Genomic DNA, 17,469 nt, shown 5'->3' with positions numbered 1-17,469 from the left:
AACGCTTGATGCCAACCCACAAAATAATATATGTATGACTGCTGCATATATGGGTTCAACGGTTATGTGGATTGAAGGTGTGCGGCCAGCGTGAGGGAGGATGCTGGCCGGAGACATGTGGTGTGACAAGACAAGGCACTGGAAGGCTATTCAACTGAGACACACTAGATTCATTTAAAAAATCAAAACAACCATTGCTAAAATATATGTTGGGCTTTATTTTAGATTTTAGTTAAACATAAATAATAAACATTACACATTGTAAAGTTGAGGTTGCAGCACATCGAGGGAAAATCCGCGGTATTGTCCACTGTTACTGGGGAAATGTTGTCTAATGGCAAGTACCGCACAGGCAGGTATTACTCTCCGAACGCGGTGTCCGAGCCTCCCGTGAAGCCACCAAGTGAAGCAACGATAGGCCACCAGCCTGTACCACCTGTGAAAAAAAAAGATGCAAACTGTATTAAACTGACCAAACTTTCTTATCAATGTCGATTCAGGTAACACATGTCATTTTTCTTAGAAAAAAATTATATCTAGAAAATGCACTATATGGAACCAATTTACATGCGTTCGAATGATATGTGAATGTAATTTTATATGTGGGAGACGACCATGAAATAGTGGTGGCATCACTGACATCACAAACAGAGTATACTTACTCGTTACTCGGATTACGCGGACGAACAGTGCCACGAAGTTCGTGCATAAGCACCATCATCATCCTCAACACTGTCCGTGAGAGGCAGGCTTCCCTGAACTCTGGCAGCTCGGTGATGCATTGCGGACTTTGCTCGCCTTCCTGCAGACTTTGCTCGCTTTCCGAAATGTAGGCCAAGCACCCGGAATTTTCACGGCAGCAGCAGTTCTCCTCCTCAGTTGGCATTAGCTCGCACCGATTGCACGTGCACCAGGTGGAGACGCCGTCCATGCGACATGGTCCAGGCTCTTCATCCGTTGACTGGTCCTCCCAACTGCCGTCCGAATCCCCATCGTTTTCGCGTGCTTGCCTTTCCAGTAGTTCCTCCTCTGTGTACTCGGGCTCGTACATATACGGCATTATTGTGGCCATTGTGCGGTAAAGATAGTAAAATAATTTACAGAGATGGTACAGGTGTTCACACGGGCTACAAGCGGCGAAGGTAGCTGACCAGAGCACTGAAACGAGTCACAGAATACTCAAAGTAACACAGAGAGAGGAATGGAATCGAAAATCTGCTGCTGTATGTTGTGAAACGGTCTGTTTATACTTATTGGGGAAAGAGGCGTCCTGCCATTTCCATGGCAACACGTCAATAGCTGAGGCGCAGCGATTGTTGACACGAGACGTGCTTGAAATGGGCAGTACGCGTCTGCTGATGTCAGGCTCAGGGGCGGGAGATTTGATTTAGTGCCGCAAAGGCAGGTGAGCCAGGTCGATGCGGCGGAATGATAGGATTATCACAAAATGGAGGCTGATTTCGAGTGCGATAATGGGCGAAAAGTCGGGTAAGGTCCATAGGAAAGTTTCCTACGATCTACCGATTTATGCTTACAAACACATGGCCGACCCGTAGGGACAATAAAAAAAAAGTCCCGGAACTATCCTTTAAGACTGAGTCTACGCACATGAAGTTGCAAGTAAGATGTTTGCACCTAAGCATATGATAGTTCTACTGGGGATTATGAAACCATTATCTGGCATAAGATTGTTCGTATTGGGACTCCTGCTCCCACGTTCCAACTTTCGCTATGGCCAGCCTCCCGTGGCTCTGTGCCCACACCCACCTGCGAAGCAATAAAGCTTGGGGCATTCTATGACTCCACTCTCTCCTTCTCCTGTCACATTTCAGACATCACTAAAAAGTCTAACTATCAGCTTCACCTCCTCAGGGTTACTCTACCTTTTCTCACTCTCTCCCAGAGGCTCACTGGGCCTCATTACGACCCTGGCGCTAAGTGTTTAACGGCGCCGTAAAAGGCTGCAGCGCCGTTAAACACTTAGCGCCTTACCACGAGGTCCCTTTGAGGGACCCGACCAAAACAGCTGGTCTAGACCAGCCGTTAAAGTAGGGACCCGCAAAGGGACCTTGGTGCTAAGTACTTAGCGCCTTCCCCAGTCCCATTGAGCCCTATGGGGCAAAAATGGGAATGGGGAAGGGCCAATGTTCAATGGGTAATTACCGCCCCGCCAACCTTGGAATGGGGTGGTAATTCCCCATTGAACATTGGCGGACTTGTTACGATACCGGCACCAACCATGGTGCTAATAGCGCCATGGTTTAGCGCCAGTATCGTAATGAGGGCCACTGTCTCCAGATCCCTGGTTCTCTCCAGGCTTGACTATTGCAACAGCCTCTTCTTCCGCCTCCCTTCTTCTGCCCTGTGCACTCTGCAATTCATCCAGAACAGAATCGCAAGACTTATCTTTGGGCTCAAGCCCTGGGACTGCATCTCTCCAGTGCTGAAATCCATTAACTGGCTCCCCATGGCTGCAAGGATCAAATTCAAGACCCTTTGCATTGTTCACAAGGGTTTGTGGGGCCTGGGACCTACCTACCTGCAACGCTACCTACCTAAATACTGTCCCTCAAGAACCCTCCGCTCATCTACCTCCAATCGTCTGCGAGTGAGCCGGTTATCCAACCAGGTATTTCGAGGGAGATCTTTATCCTCAGCAGGGGCCTCCCTATGGAATAGCCTCCCTGCTGCCCTCCGTCTTGAGCCGGATCTCCTTAAATTCCAGAATCTCCTCAAGACTTTCCTCTTCTCCTCTTCCTTTTCACTCCCTCTACCCTGCTAATCCAGTTCTCTGTTTTTTCCCTCTCTCCCTCCTCTTTCTTACAGCATGCTGCCGGGCTGCCATGTGCACATCAGTCTCACTGGTCCCCGGCACCCCCGCCAATCCTCTCTCGCACTTGCCCCAGGGCCCTACAACCCATCCACACTCAATGCACTTGAGAAATGAATCCAAGAGAGTGGCTCTCTCTGCACTTACCCCAATCTCAACAGACGGGGTGCACTTGATCCCCCCCCTGTGACTATCTTGCACTTGCACAATCTGTATGCACCAAACCTGAAGATCGTCTGTCTGTTCTCCCTTGTCGTCACACCTAAATTGCACTGTTAAAACTGCAGAATCGCTGTCAGGCCTATTTGCTCTCTCACAAACTGTTAAATGTATTTTTACGCACTTACTCTTCCTGTGCAAACTATTATCGTTTCAGAATTTCAAGTGCTCTGAGAAACTGTTTGTTTTTCCCCCATGTCCCCACAATCCTTGAGCATTTTGAAACACTTGCCTGTGTGTAGGCGCTATATAAAATAAACAATACCATAAAATGGCTGGGTACATGAAGCTACATTCTTTGATAACATGTTAGGGCTGAGCCTGTCAGCTGGAGTTTATATATTCTCTGTTATTTTAGGTATGTGTTGAGAGCTATCTTAGATTCAGGAAGCAGTTGGGCATTTAGATGATTGAGGGTTTCAGCAATATATCAGGTTGATACTTAGTGGAACAGACCTTAAACATAGTATGTATTGCTGGAATGCCTGTTAGAATAGCAGAGCATTGTTAACGTTTAGCAATATTGAGGAGCATGTGACAATGCTGAAAGGGGGTGCTGTGGGCTGTAAAGGGTAGTCCCTGGGAGGGATACTGGGCTGTGTGCAGGGCTTTAAGTGGGATGGAGCTAGCCAGGACTGTGTCCCAGCAGTCGTGCAAAATCTCAATCAAGCCGGGGTGCTGCCGGGGGCTCACACTGCCCTAAGAGACACATTTTTCTTTTTCTTTTCGTGCTGGGGATTCAGTCCACAGCACTGCCGGTGACAAGCCAGCGTCACATTACACTGTGCTATTCCATAAGTGTTTGATTTATTTTGTTTCATTCCACAGACTGAAACAGTCTATTGAGTGAAACAAAAGAAATCCAGCAACTACAAAACAGCACAGTGTGATGCGACACTGGCTTTTCACCGGCAGGTCTCGGGTCCAATTTCCCTTCATGGGACAAAAACAAAACAACATTTTGTTTTTATTGTCCTGTGCTGGTGATTCAAACCCTGGCCCTGCCAGCCACAAGCCAGTGTCACATCATGCTGTGCTATTTCTGAGATGCTGGACTTGGTTTGATTCATTCAATATATGGCTTGAATGAAACAAAAGAAAATAAGCATGGCATAGTCCAGTGTGACAGGGTTTCCCAGCACGGGACAATAAAAACAAAAAATTAACCCAACAGCGGGGAAAGCCACTTTTCTTTTTTATTGTCCCATGATAGAGACCCTTGAGGCCATGCCCATCATTTAGGCGACACACCCTCGTGACAGTCCCACATCGATTTCTCATTCGACTTAACCCCTTACTGGCTAGCCTCTTATGCAAGTCTATGCAATAAGGACAAGCATACTCGCCGTATCCATTGGGGTGTGAAGACCATGTTATTGGAAGAGGAGGGTCTTACTTTCTTTTCTGAATTGCAGAAAGCCAGGAAGAAGTCTGATGTTGATGTATCTGAGGTTCCACAGTCTGGGGTACAGAGGAATAATGCTTTGCATAATTCTTTTCGGATTCTTTTATCTGATGAATTGTAAAACATTGTTTTAAGCCTTATACAATACAAACAAAATAATGCTTGTTTCTTGTTGTTGTTGTTGCATTTCTGCTGCTCTTGTCTGGCCAGATCATGACTTGTGATGGTCTCCTGAGATTTTGACATACCCTGCCAGGCTGGAGACAGCACACATGGCTATTCCTTATTTTACGATTTTTACACACAGACCTTATTTTGCTTCAGTGGTGCCATTCCCTGTGATGCCAGCACAGCTAAACCTCACGTGACGTAACCAGGCACACAGGTTGGAGTGACTTGGAATGATGTCATCAGGACCCCAGCATGCAACACGTCACGCGCCACACCACTGGGCAGTTTGGTGAATGGGTGTCCCTCTGTGAGATTCAAGAAAGCGCCGTAATTCATGTTGTTGAGTAGTTGAGGGAAAGGGACTTGATGGACACAGTGCTCTTTCTCGAATGTCAAGGGCTGTGGGCCTCATTACGGCCCTGGCGCTGACGGAATGAAGGGGGTCGGTACGGGACCGGCCCCCTTCATTCCGTCAGGGCCGATTACGAGGTTCCCTTTGCAGGACCCGGATCAGACGTCTGGTAAAACCAGATGTCTTTTCCGGGTCCCACGAGGGGAAAAAAGGGAGGTAACAACGGGACAATTGTAATGTGCCCGTTGTTACCTCCCTCCCCATTCCCATGGAGCCCTATAGGGGCTCAAATGGGAGTGGGGAAGGGTTCCTGCAAGGAGGACTTACCGGGTCCTCCTATGTCGGAATGACCCGGTAAGTCCCCATTGCAAGAACCCAGTAAAGGAGCCTGGTTTGGAGGCAGCCATGGTGCTAATAGCTCCATGGCTACCTCCAAACTCGTAGTGAGGCCCCATGTGTTTATGCATTGCATTCAGTTAACATGCTTGTGCATCTTTGGACTGGCCTATAGGGAACTCTGGAGATTTCCCGGTAGGCCTCTGCACCCTGGGTCTCTTTTGTGTGGTATTTCCAAATGTTCTCATAGGAAAAGGGTTGGGTTTTTTTCCAGGGCCTCTTTTAGTTTCCAGTCCACCCCTGCGCTTGTGTAACAGGGAACAGCGCATGAGGCACACGGAGTATACCATTCTGCCACAGGCCAGTCATTAGTAATACCACAACCCTCTTTTAACGATGCGTCATTAACGTGTGTGCTGTTATTTCTGCCTGTAATGTTCACTTGCCACAATAGAATCTCACTTTTCATTGCATTCGCCGTTGCAAAGCACAGCCACGCCAATTCAACTCGCTCTTCCATAATAGGCACTTTTTATCCTCTGCATATGCAGACGACCCTGAAAGAGGCCTTCCTGCTTCAATTAAATCACGAGCTTCCCTCCCCCCTACTCACCCCAGCCCTGAACTGAGTGCCGAGGTGTGACTCAGAGTGTCTCCACGGCCTCCCTCCAGCAGTGGGAGATGTCTTCTGCGCGTGGGGTGTGTGTGCGTGTGGGAGGTGAGTGCACGGGGGCGTGTGGCAGTCAGACAGCGGCGCCCCCGCGCTCACAGTTGCAGCCAACCTGCGACATGGGAGCCCATTGGCAGGTTCAGGTGAGGGAAGCTGGAGATGCGCCGTGGGCGGAAGTGCTGTCTCCTAGTGATGGCTGAATTACGTGTTCTGCCGAGCTTTGAAAGGGAGAGGGAATTACACATCCTTTCTAGGCAAGAGTGTTGAAGAGCGCGTCAGCTGAGTCATAGCGCGAGGGGGGCCCCTCGGAAGTGCCTTTCCAAATCTTCCGGTTGGCAAGGCGACGGCGGCGCCAGCCAATGAGCGCTCGGGTGAGCGTGTGTGGGCTAGGAGGGGGCGCCCATATTTAGCTCTGCTAGGTATGGTATAAGTAGAGGCACAGGCAACAGTAATAAAGCAAGTCAGATTAAAATCAGAAAGCAGCCACCGGAGCACCGCGGCGAGAGGCGATTCAACTTTGTTTTGCAGCAGGAAGTGCGAGCGCCACACCGGAAAGAGACGGAGGAACTTTTCCCAACACAGCCGGACCAGACTTTGTGACAAACTTCCCAGAGATTGCAAGGAAGGACTAGCTGTGAAAGCCTGCAAAGTTACACAAGTGAGCCGGTTCAGCACCTCTCTCTCCTGGACAGCAGCGTGCAGTGGGGAAGAAGACGTGCGTGCCTTCGGGGAGCGCGCCAAGAATCTGGGCTCAAGGTGTGAATCAAGGGAAAGCGAACAACCACGACTGCTAAAGTCTTGTCAAGAAGTTTAAAAGGGACTGGACCTGCACACTGGGGTGATATCACATTTAGTTTTGCTTTATTTTGAATTCAAAGGCTGGAAGTTTTGTTGGGTGAATCTATTGTGTACATGCATGTGTGAGAACAGGCCTTATTGTCTGTGCTATATTAAGTTGTGAAGCCTGTTTACAACAGTGAATGTGGAGTTGTTTTAGAAGTTGACAGCCATTCTTCACCAAGCTTGGAAAACCTCAATTCTTTAAAACAAAACAAAACAATCTTTCTATATCAATTCATTATGGCTGGTACGGGCACGGTCTCCCTGCCACTGGCTGAGCACGCACCGGCAGTGACAGTGACCATCGGTACCTGCAGCCCAGTTGAAATGCTGGACCGTGTCAGGAAGACACAGATCTACATTCTGTCTGAGGTCTCCAAGCAGGTGGAAGATGAGCTCAAAGGGTTTAAAATGTCAGTGATGAACCTGAACGCTAACATGGACGACCATTCCCCAGTGGCCGGCCTGGAGCGCTGGAAACAGTCCATGAAAAGCTGCCTAACCAGATGTCAGTACACCCTGGCTAATCTGGAGAGGTGGTTGAAGAGGGAGATGAATTCGTGGAGGAGCATATTTGCACGTGTTGAAAATTTGATTGACGGGCCAGACGATGCCCTTTGCCGAGCATGCCAAATTGAAGAAATCAGGAGGTCTTTTGCCAGGATAGGGGGGGAAGAAAGTGAAAAAGAGAAAGAGGCTGGAGTCTCTGCCCCGTTAGCCATTGACTCGCAGGCCTACGATGATAGTCAGACATGTCAACAACACCACTGGGTGGTTGTCTCAGTAGATCTCCTGCCACCGCCAGAGTTTGATGCCGATATGTCAGAGGACCCCAGAGAGTTTCTGAGCAACCTTGAGAAGTATTTTAAGAGGCAAGGCTGGAAGGAGAAAGTATGGCTATCCCAAGTAGAGAACCACATGAAAGGGGCAGCGCAGAAGTGGTGGGAGTACAGGCACGAGACGATCAAAACCTGGCAGGACTTCCAGGTGGCCTTCTTGCAGTACTGCGAGAGGCTTCTAGTCCGACACGCCACCCAGAGAGACTTGGATCTCCCACAGAGGCGCTGGGAATCCCTGGAGCAGTTTGTGTGGAGGAAGCGATCCCTCTACCACAGACTCTACGTAGATGCAAATGAGGAAGACATGATTCAGTACATCATTGGCACGCTCCACCCGGAGATCAGGCGCTATTTAAAGCCCCCTCTTCCAAAGACAATGGAGGAACTAGTGCAAAGGGGGACAGAGGTTCAGCTGGACTTTGATCTGTCCGATGAACAGGCTTTGGAGGAACCCCCAGCGGAAAGCGAGCCAGTCGATAGCGCAGACGACCCCTCTGTCATAGTTAACCCCTATTCTGATAATAAGATTTATCTATCTTAATTTCTACACAGCAGTAGGGAAGTGTTACCTTTAAAAAGATTCTTACTGGGAAGCTAAGTTGGGAACTCTGACAATTGGAAACAATCTTGAAACAGAGTAGTCATCCTTGTTTACTCAGAAGTCCGCCTTCAGACCTCAGTGCACTGGATGCTGAAACAAGGGCCAGCAAGTGCACGTTGCTTCTGGTTCACTGCACGTCCAACTGGAGACTTGAATGGGGGCTTAGCGTTGAGTTTGGGAGGAGAGGCAAAGGGGCAAAAAGTACGGAGAGTTGTGCGCTGCGCATCACAGACCTTTTTCAGAAATCTCACTGAATGAGATTTCCGGAAAAAATAATGGTAGACATATTTGTTTCATCAGAATTCAGAAAACAGAACAGGTTTTTTTCCCAAAGTCCACGAACCGTCCACATCACCACGTGATGCTTATTTTTCATTAACTCAAATGTTCAGTCTAATTAAAACCACCACTCGTCTTGGCGTTCCCCATTGTGTTCCCCGCTGAGCCACTTATCACTAACGAGGGGGGGGGGGGCGCCGAGAAAGAGAGGCTGTCCTGGTGACGGGGGAGACTTGTTTTTCTTCGCTGCACCGCTTCCTGTGCGGAAACGCGTCATGGGTATCGCCATATATGGTCCCGGGTGCTGGAGCCGGCAGAGCGAGCAGCCGAGGGCTGGGGCTGCTGAGACTGCACGCGGCGTGAGCAGAAAGGCGCATTCAGCATGTGTTCGGCCTCCATTATGCTGCCTGAACAAAGTGCGCCATTCTGCCCACGTATTAGGCTCGGAGCAATTACCTCAGGCGAAGCATAGCAGGAAGTCCATCGAAGGCAGCCTCGCAGCCTTAGCTGGATGGCGCTCAGGCTCAATCGAACCGTGCACGTATTACAGCCCACAAGTGCCTTGATTTATCGATTCCAAGTGCCAAAATAATCCAATTCAATGTCCTCATGCCAAACCGATATGTGGATAACTCTGCCCTTTTTTAAAGTTCTTAATTCATTCAAAAAGAAAATCGACTATTTCACTCACAGACATATACACGCCGACATCACAGATGCAGAATACAAAATGTGCACATGTAATGGCTAAACAGCTCTGACAATAATAGGCCGGCACGTGAACAAGTACGACCGTGGTTAAGGCCAGCACGCGCACCTGCACATTACTGGGACGCAGGGCCATGGTGCTTATTTGGCTGGAGTTCTATGGCTGTATGTTGCGTGTTGATCACACACCATCACACGCTCCCACTCCTGAGAGACACATGCGTATGTAAATGTGTTCAATGAACTCGCTGCTATGCTTCTACTGTATAATAATCTAATAATGACATATTTAACACCCCACCCATTCCCAAACTCCGTCTCTGTACAGCAACATACTTTTTTAAGCATCCCTGGGAGGCTATAGGCAAACAACACAAGAAGGTTACCCCACGCCACTGGAACATAGGCCCCTGTTTGCTATGAGTTTGGACGTTTGCAAAGCAACGCTTATTTGCATTGCAGTTTTGTGTTCAGAAGTAGTAGTGTCCGACCATTGTGTGGCCTTTAAGCAATAATGAAGTAGTGTAGGGAAAAAGCATTATTGGCTATTTTCAAGAAGTCTTTGTATTAGAAATATTGCAAAGAACGTGTTGAAAAAACAGCTCAACTCTTTGGAAACAATGATTGTTTCATGTATATTTTTGCCACATTTGAATAAAAAAAAAAACACAATGTGGCAAATACGGTAAATCTCATTAGATTTATTTATTTATTTGTGTGTGCATTTGTAGCAGCGCTCACAGCCCGTAGGCATCGAGGCGCTAGTTACAGGAGGAAAAAGACAGGGAGAGTGTAGGGAGCAGAGCCTTATCAGTTACATTTAATATTATTTGAAGATAGATGTGCTTGGCATTTGGCATTGTTCAGAACCCCGAATCTGTCAGGGAATAAGCTCCTGTGGTTACGCTGTTCAAAAGTCTGGATGCATGTCTGGGAAGATTGGGTGATGGGAGTCTGGAAAGCCCCACTGACTGGCTGCAAGCAGAACAGTCCATGTTAATGTACTGCAAGAGGTTATCAACACATCTGAACCTGATAGGAATGTAGCACACACTTGTACCACAAAAGAGATTGTGAATGGATGTGAAATGGATGGCAGTGCAGATTGAATGTGGAGTTTAACCGACGTTAAATCATTGACCTTGATGCATACCTGTCACCCCAGTGGAATAGTGCAGATTCCAATTATTGCTTCGATACCAAATCAAATTGGTATCTTGCACACAGAAAAACAAACTCTACAAACTATATTCCGATGGAGGGCTTCTGCAGAACAATGAACATTTGCTAAAATACAGTATGAGGGGTCCCAACTCTACACCTCTTTATTACATATGATTGGAAATGAATCAAAGCCAATGTTTGTTGATGAAGATCGTGAGGGCTCAGGCACATCTTAGACACCGGAGTAAACTAAGATCCTCAAACCACGCACATTAAAGAACACATCATGTGATTACAGACACTCTCTTGGAGATGGCCACCAAAGAACAATGCTTAAACCTGAAATACTTGAAAATATCCAACACAACTCAAAAGATGGAGGCATTCAAAGAGCTATCAGATGGAATGTCAGCATGCCAAGATGATCGATTTGAGTCCAATGGTGGTGACCAATTTCTAGGTAGCAACCAATCTTCTTCGGCGGATGGATCAAGCGTGATCAAGGAAACAGAAGTGGACATTGATTAAGTGGTCTCTTAAGAACATTAAAGCGTTCCAGGATCCTATCGGAGGTAGTGTTTTATGCCCCTGATGCATTATCTGGATGTCATTTGGATCGCTTTGACCTAGTATGACTCTGCACCAACAGAGAGCAGTTCCCAAGATGGAGAAGACAATAAGGTTAGTCAAACCAATGACTGTCATTCTGCTATTGATTTATGTACTTTATGATTAATGAGCCAGATGCCACCGATTGTTGATTGCACTGTCGACAAGCTTTGTCACGTTAGGGGATTGGTCAATGTCTGTCGTTGTCAATAAATGTTCAGACGGTTTCTGAAATGTCCTAATTTGGTCCCATTGAGTATTTCCAGATAAAAACTGTGTACACACCAAATGATAACCCATTTCTAGTGCGGGCAAAGTTGTGCACTATACATTTTATCAAATGTCTTGATGAAGAACGCAAAGCTGTTTGGTAGACTAGCCCAGTTGGTAAACGAACATGTTTGTGCAATGCATAATAACCCTACTGAGCAGATTGCTCTGGGATTGACATTTAAGTTACCTGGCAACACTAAGGCAGTAATACATTGAGTTTGAGAGGTAGCTTAAACAAGAGGCACGCCCAAACACGTGCCTGCACATGAGCACGCACACACATACACTGGTAGACAAGGCGAGAGCGAGTGAAAAGCAGAAATGTAGCACCACAGACAAAACCCAAACATGGTAGCACAAGAAAAACACTTCTGCTGCTAAGCAAGGGTTTTCATTTTAAGCACCATTAGCCTCTCAGCTGGAATAACACAGATCGTATTCACCATGCACATGTCATTTGCGTTCTCTGTGCAGACGTTTAGTAAATGTAGTATATTGTCAGAATATAAATACATGATAATCAAACTCTGCAGCTACCATATGGAAGGCCATAAACACATAGATTACCAAAATGATGGCGACTTTCTTATTGCGATCCTCTGTAAAAAGATGGAGTGCCTAACGGACTCTAGTGCACACACAAACACACACACACACACACACCACTCATACATGCACACATCTTTATTTTTATATAAGTGCCATCTAGACATTCTCTATGTAACAAGGAAGTAGCAGGGACTGAAAATACATAGTTGCCAGTTATACCCACCTAAGCCCAATGATCCCATGGGGCATTCCCATGTGCTGCAGAAGAGGAACCACCCCCGCTCCAGACAGGAAAGGCAGTCGTTTTGTTGTATACATTTTAACATGTTTCTATGACATTTTGGCACAGAAAACCTGAGTTGTGTAGTTGGTGAAACAGTTATGAGAAGAGGCAGCACAGTGTGACTGCAGGCCTACACACACACACATTCACTCAGGCCTTTATTAGGTAGTTGTGCTGGGGTTTCTGGTCTGCAGCCACTGGGATGGTCTTTTCAAGTAGCGACCACGAGAAAGGACACGTATACATTTATTTGGGGGTGAGCCGACTATTTGTGAGTAGTGTTTTATCTTTCCTCACAGCTACTTCAAAATAAATCTAAATGATAGGGCATACAGTACCACACCAAGACATTGTCACTATAATAAAACCTTGGGAAGTGTTTATAGCAATGTGCCTCTTCTGTCTCTCGTGCTCCTGTCTGAACTGCTATGCATGTGTTACACCAATTAAAAAACCAACAGGCGGTACCATTTTCAAGTTCTGGAGATGCTGTACTTTGTCAAAAGCATACGAGTTAGTGGTGGGGAGGGGTAGTCACCCGGTGGATGCTTTCACCTGCAAGTAGGGTTGCTGCACAGCAATTTGGACAGAAAGTGTCAGCCGTGTACCTTTAAAAGATGGCGGCCCACTGAAATCCATATTTCAACTACTATGGGATTTTATAAGTCTGTTAAATTACATGTGTCTGTCCAATGGGAAACCATTTGACATACAGGAGTGATTAGTGCATTGTGTATCAATTAGGATTGGGGGACGAAAAAACAATGTTTTATGTGTTATTTCTTATAGTTTGATATAATTTAGGCCTTGTTTTGAAAAAGCTAATGTGTCTTGTTTTTCCCTTCCAGCAATGAGATTATTTGCAAATCTGCGCTTACATAGAAGAGAGAAAAATAAGAATCTTGGATATGCTTATCAGGTAAGAACCGGTCAAACTTTACATTTCTGTTTACAGTTTGTAAACAATTTATGGTTTTAGTTGGGTGTTATGGTATATTTAAATATTAAATCATACTTATTTCTGAAACCCATTTATATGCAATAACTGTGGATCCCTCCCCTTTCTGGAGGACGCCAACACAGCATGCAGCTATTGTTAAATATGTGTGATACTAAGGGCCCAAGTCACACAGATGAGTAGTGAGACAGTAGTGCAAATTGTGCTATGCACATCTGAGTTCTTTGGCCATCCCCAATGCACAGCAAGGACTTCAATGGCACGTCTGTGAGGTGCAAGATCCCAAGTGAGTTCCTGGAAACAGGCATACAACCGACCCCCACAAATTCAATGGCTCCCACCTCATACCGCTGGAGCAAGTATGGTGGCCTACTGGTGAAAATAGGCCTTGACTCCTACTGTACAGCACAAATTCCCATGATGGCAGCACCACTTGGGAATGCTACAAATTGATTTTGTTGATCACCTCTCATGTGCTGCATGTCGGTGCAACACTGTGAATTGGGGAGGCTCCTTAATTGACACCCTAACTGTTAACACACCACTGCTAATTTGCATGTTTTGGTACTGGCACGATTGTGATCACACCTCTTCTGATGTGAATTTAGGAGAATCCCTTCTTAAGTACATGGATGCGATTTTTGCACCAACCATAAGTTAGGATAGCAAGCAAGTGTAGATATTTACTTGATTTGAGTCAATTGTGTATAATGTTGTCGGTTGTTTAAGAAATTACTTGAAAACGTCATTAAAACTATTCATGTCACTTTTTGTAGGGTGTGGAGGAATGCTGGTCATTTTTTGCAATATGCGATGAGACAATCAACTTTATCGAAGACTAGTACGGCTAAATGCTCAGGTACGTTATGAAGCCGCCACTTTTTAATGTGCATGGACCTTTGTCTTACCCTAGCAGACAATCCTTTCAACAAACTTGACTTAATACATTAAGGGAACCACATTGTTTATTGTGCTAGTTAAGGGCAAACAGTTCACTAACCCATCATCAAGTACTGTTCCTAGAAGTTGAAAATGCAACCCAAAGATAATGCTGTCAGAAAATATAAGACTAACATTGGCCTTGCTATTAATTAAATTTGGTCGATATATAAGCAGATTTAATTAATAAGCAGTTGAATGTTCAACACTGAACAGTAAACGTACAACTAATCTATTCTTGCAGCACAATTATGAGTGGGCAAAGATGTCTTCAGCTCTTTCAGACCAACCCAAAAGATAGGGGTCATTAGAACATGTTTGGTCTCAAAATCTGTTTTCAGCCTCTATTCATCAGTGCTGGATTGTTACCAAACAAACCGCAGTGTGAGGCAAGTCATCCCCTGATGTGGCCCTGCTGCAGAAATCAATTCAATATGAGGATTGGCATAGACACCACAAGGAAATTAGTCAACTCTCGGGACCTTTTGTTGTTAGGTATCCATTGTCCAAATGTGTCATTGTTTGGTTGTAATTGACACCCAGTAGTGGAGAAACATATCATTGACCTGGAGTTATAATCCATATGGAAACATGCACTTTTCTAGATATTATTTACAGATCATTTCTTTTAAACTTCAGCTTGTGACCTTCATGGTGGTCTTTATTTTCATAATTAAGGCAGTTTCTTACTTGGTAGAAGATTAACCACTGAAAATTACAAGTTGTACAAAACCCATTATACAAACTTGTACTACCTAAACCATAAAACCAGGCAATGCCTATATCAGCACTGGAGGGGAAGAAGCAAAGGCACATTTGTATTCAAGTAAAAGCTATGGACAGTGTTTTGAGTGTGGTGATAATGGTAAAACATAGTATTCTAGAGGCCTCTTGTTTTACAATACCACCTCTTTTTGCGTTGGATTCCACTGAGATATGCACTGCTATTAGTTCATAGATAATACGCATCTGTGAATTAGGAAAAATAGGAGGTGTTCAAATTACTATATGTGTTTAGCAATACTCTAGTGCTAATAATGAGGACCTAAATTGCACAACTGTCCATCCAGATGTTTCTAAAGAGATCAGTATGAAAATGTTTATCGTAAAGAGCTACTTTGTTGGTCAATATAGATAGATCAATTTCTCTGATGTCCAAAGTTGCATTATTTCTTTGTTTTGACATTTCAGGTTGAAGACGAGACCACCAACATATTTCTGATGTGTCTTGACTTTTGACCGCCCGGCGTTTTCGCCACTGCAAAAAGAGTAACAGTGCATGAGTACGGAGCAAGATCGGCCTTTGAAAGTTGCTGACAATCGCAGAGCGCCTTTGCCTCAAAAGTGCCTCCTCCAGATTACAAGGACCCTTGCCCACAGAAATCTTAATTTGACCAACCAAGACTTTCAGAAGGAAGGAGATGAGCGGTGCCCGCCTGACGGAGGACTGTGCCTCACTCCATCACTTGTAAAGCTTCAGTGCCATGCACTGACAGTCAGACTTTAAAGGAAATTGCTCCCAATGTGCGGGCCCTTTTCCATTGAGACTTTCATTGATGACTTTGATCTTGATTTCACAGACGATTTATACCAATGTTTTCTTACTGGATTTTTAACACTATAGCATTAAATGTGTCACTGATTATTGCAATAAACACTATTTTATATAAATTCATTGTCAGTATTTCAAACAAGGGCTTCTAAATTTGCACGGGTCCTTTATTCAGAAAAAAATGGCTGTCAAGCTGATGCCTCCACTTCCCGTCTACAATAATTGGTACTTTTTGGTGCTGTTCAGTGAACAAGTGTGCTACTTGAAGCATCTCCAGTATGAGTCCATGCCAGAGAACAGTGCAACGGGTGGGATTTTGAATTAAACAAGATTACAGAAAACAGGCTCCAATTTGAACGGGATCACATGAAAGGCAGAGTACTGGGCAGAAGTCTGTGCAGTAGATTCTATTGCCCAAAATCACACTGGAGCTCATATTCGAGTCTCCCGTAATTTGGCAGCTTAGACATTTTACGTATCCACTTTAGCGTAGAGGAGTGCCCACAGCCATATTTTCCATGTTTGCATGGAGGAATTCAAAGGCTGATTGAAAAAAAGGTGGATTAGACTCTGTCTTGTAAACAGATTAAACACTTCTTGCCATGTACGCATGGCAGGCAGCGTTTACAATGGATTCCTATGGAGTCCGCCAGCCTTCCTTTTGCTGAGGCAAAAAGCCAGTGGCCTCCATAGGAATACCCACCATTTGCGACAGCATGAAAATGCATGCTGGCGCAAATACTGGAATATCAGTATGGCAGAGGGGAAGTGGGCAGCGGAATCCAACCCCCTTCTCTGCCATACAAATACGTGAAATTGATCTGTAACGAAAATGAAATGCGTAAAAACCGTACAAAAGGAGTTCACGCATTTACATTACATCTCAACCAAAATGAGCTCCGTAATGTTTTACTTCAGTGCAGAAGCTGGGACCTGATCCAGGGTCTCAATATCAGCCAATGAATGACATTACTTGCGATGAATCCTGGGTCATAAACACCTTTGCAAAGCCCTGTATGGAGCCCCACTTCCCTTTCCATGGCGGCCTGCGGGAGGTGAAGAGAAGGGGCGGATGTAGGAAGTGTAGAGGGTGAGAAAATAACTAAAAAATGGGACAGAGGGTGGGGGAGTGGTGTGGCAACAGGGGGAGCCGTACATCAGGTGGCTTGGAAATGCATGCTTGCACCGGCGGTTAAAGCCCCCGTTCCTAGCCACCTGATTGGCTGGCTTTCCCGCCAGGGTGGTAATGCATATTGCAAATGATGTAATGGTCAATGTTCTGTTGTGCATAGGCTGTGCTAAAGATGGGGTTTGCAACTATCTGATTCTCAGCCCCAAATGTAACATAATGCTACCCTAGCTGAGGTAGTTTGCATTCGGGCAGTCTCTCATAAGTACACATTCCGAGAGGGATGACTTTCATCCTTCCAATGCCAATACATTAAGTAATGTTACATTTCACCAGTCTGGCCACCCGCGTATTAACATCTGTTTAAATGAGTTAAACAGTCAGAAAATGGAGTATAGTTACATTCAGTAATATTAATGCCTGGTACTACTAGCTCCGTCGTAAAGCATATACAGCCTTGGTAGAGAGCTCTACAAGAGCAAGTTATTATCAGAGCTTCTGCAAAGGGCAGCAGTGTCTGGTCTGGTATAAATCCCCGTATCACAACGTGACTTATGTTAAGAAGCATGAGTGGCAGGTTGCATGGGTTCAAGGCAAACGTAATAACAAAGTAAAACACATTGACCTTGACATTTCGATGATTTCAATTAATTATATTTTAAAACGAGATCAGTTCTTGGTAATAATTGTTAAACAAAAACGTAACATTTAGGGAAGTGGCACAAAACAAATCGGTGCCTTTCCAGCCCCTAGAAAAACATAG

The 17,469-nt window shown here is 45.4% G+C and overlaps 1 protein-coding gene across 1 annotated transcript; it reads left to right on the top strand.

The window, feature by feature from the left end:
* Positions 1-6,413: 6,413 nt before the first annotated feature.
* On the top strand, positions 6,414-15,688 carry ARC (activity regulated cytoskeleton associated protein). Its single transcript, XM_069621738.1, has 4 exons — positions 6,414-11,095; positions 12,977-13,047; positions 13,863-13,945; positions 15,217-15,688. Exon 1 carries the CDS (start codon positions 7,064-7,066, stop codon positions 8,201-8,203), a length of 1,140 nt encoding a protein of 379 aa, XP_069477839.1. The 5' UTR covers positions 6,414-7,063; the 3' UTR covers positions 8,204-11,095; positions 12,977-13,047; positions 13,863-13,945; positions 15,217-15,688.
* The last annotated feature ends 1,781 nt before the right edge of the window (positions 15,689-17,469 follow it).

The sequence above is a fragment of the Ambystoma mexicanum genome, chromosome 5q (assembly GCF_040938575.1).
Source record: "Ambystoma mexicanum isolate Mex_15411 chromosome 5q, UKY_AmexF1_1, whole genome shotgun sequence".
Classification (NCBI taxonomy): Eukaryota; Metazoa; Chordata; class Amphibia; order Caudata; family Ambystomatidae; genus Ambystoma; species Ambystoma mexicanum.
The sequence above is the reverse complement of the archived record's forward strand: the minus strand, read 5'-3'. Positions and strand labels throughout refer to the sequence as shown.

Coding starts and splice junctions, on each gene's coding strand:
- ARC (XM_069621738.1), top strand. CDS start 7,064: ATGGCTGGTACGGGCACGGTCTCCCTGCCACTGGCTGAGCACGCACCG.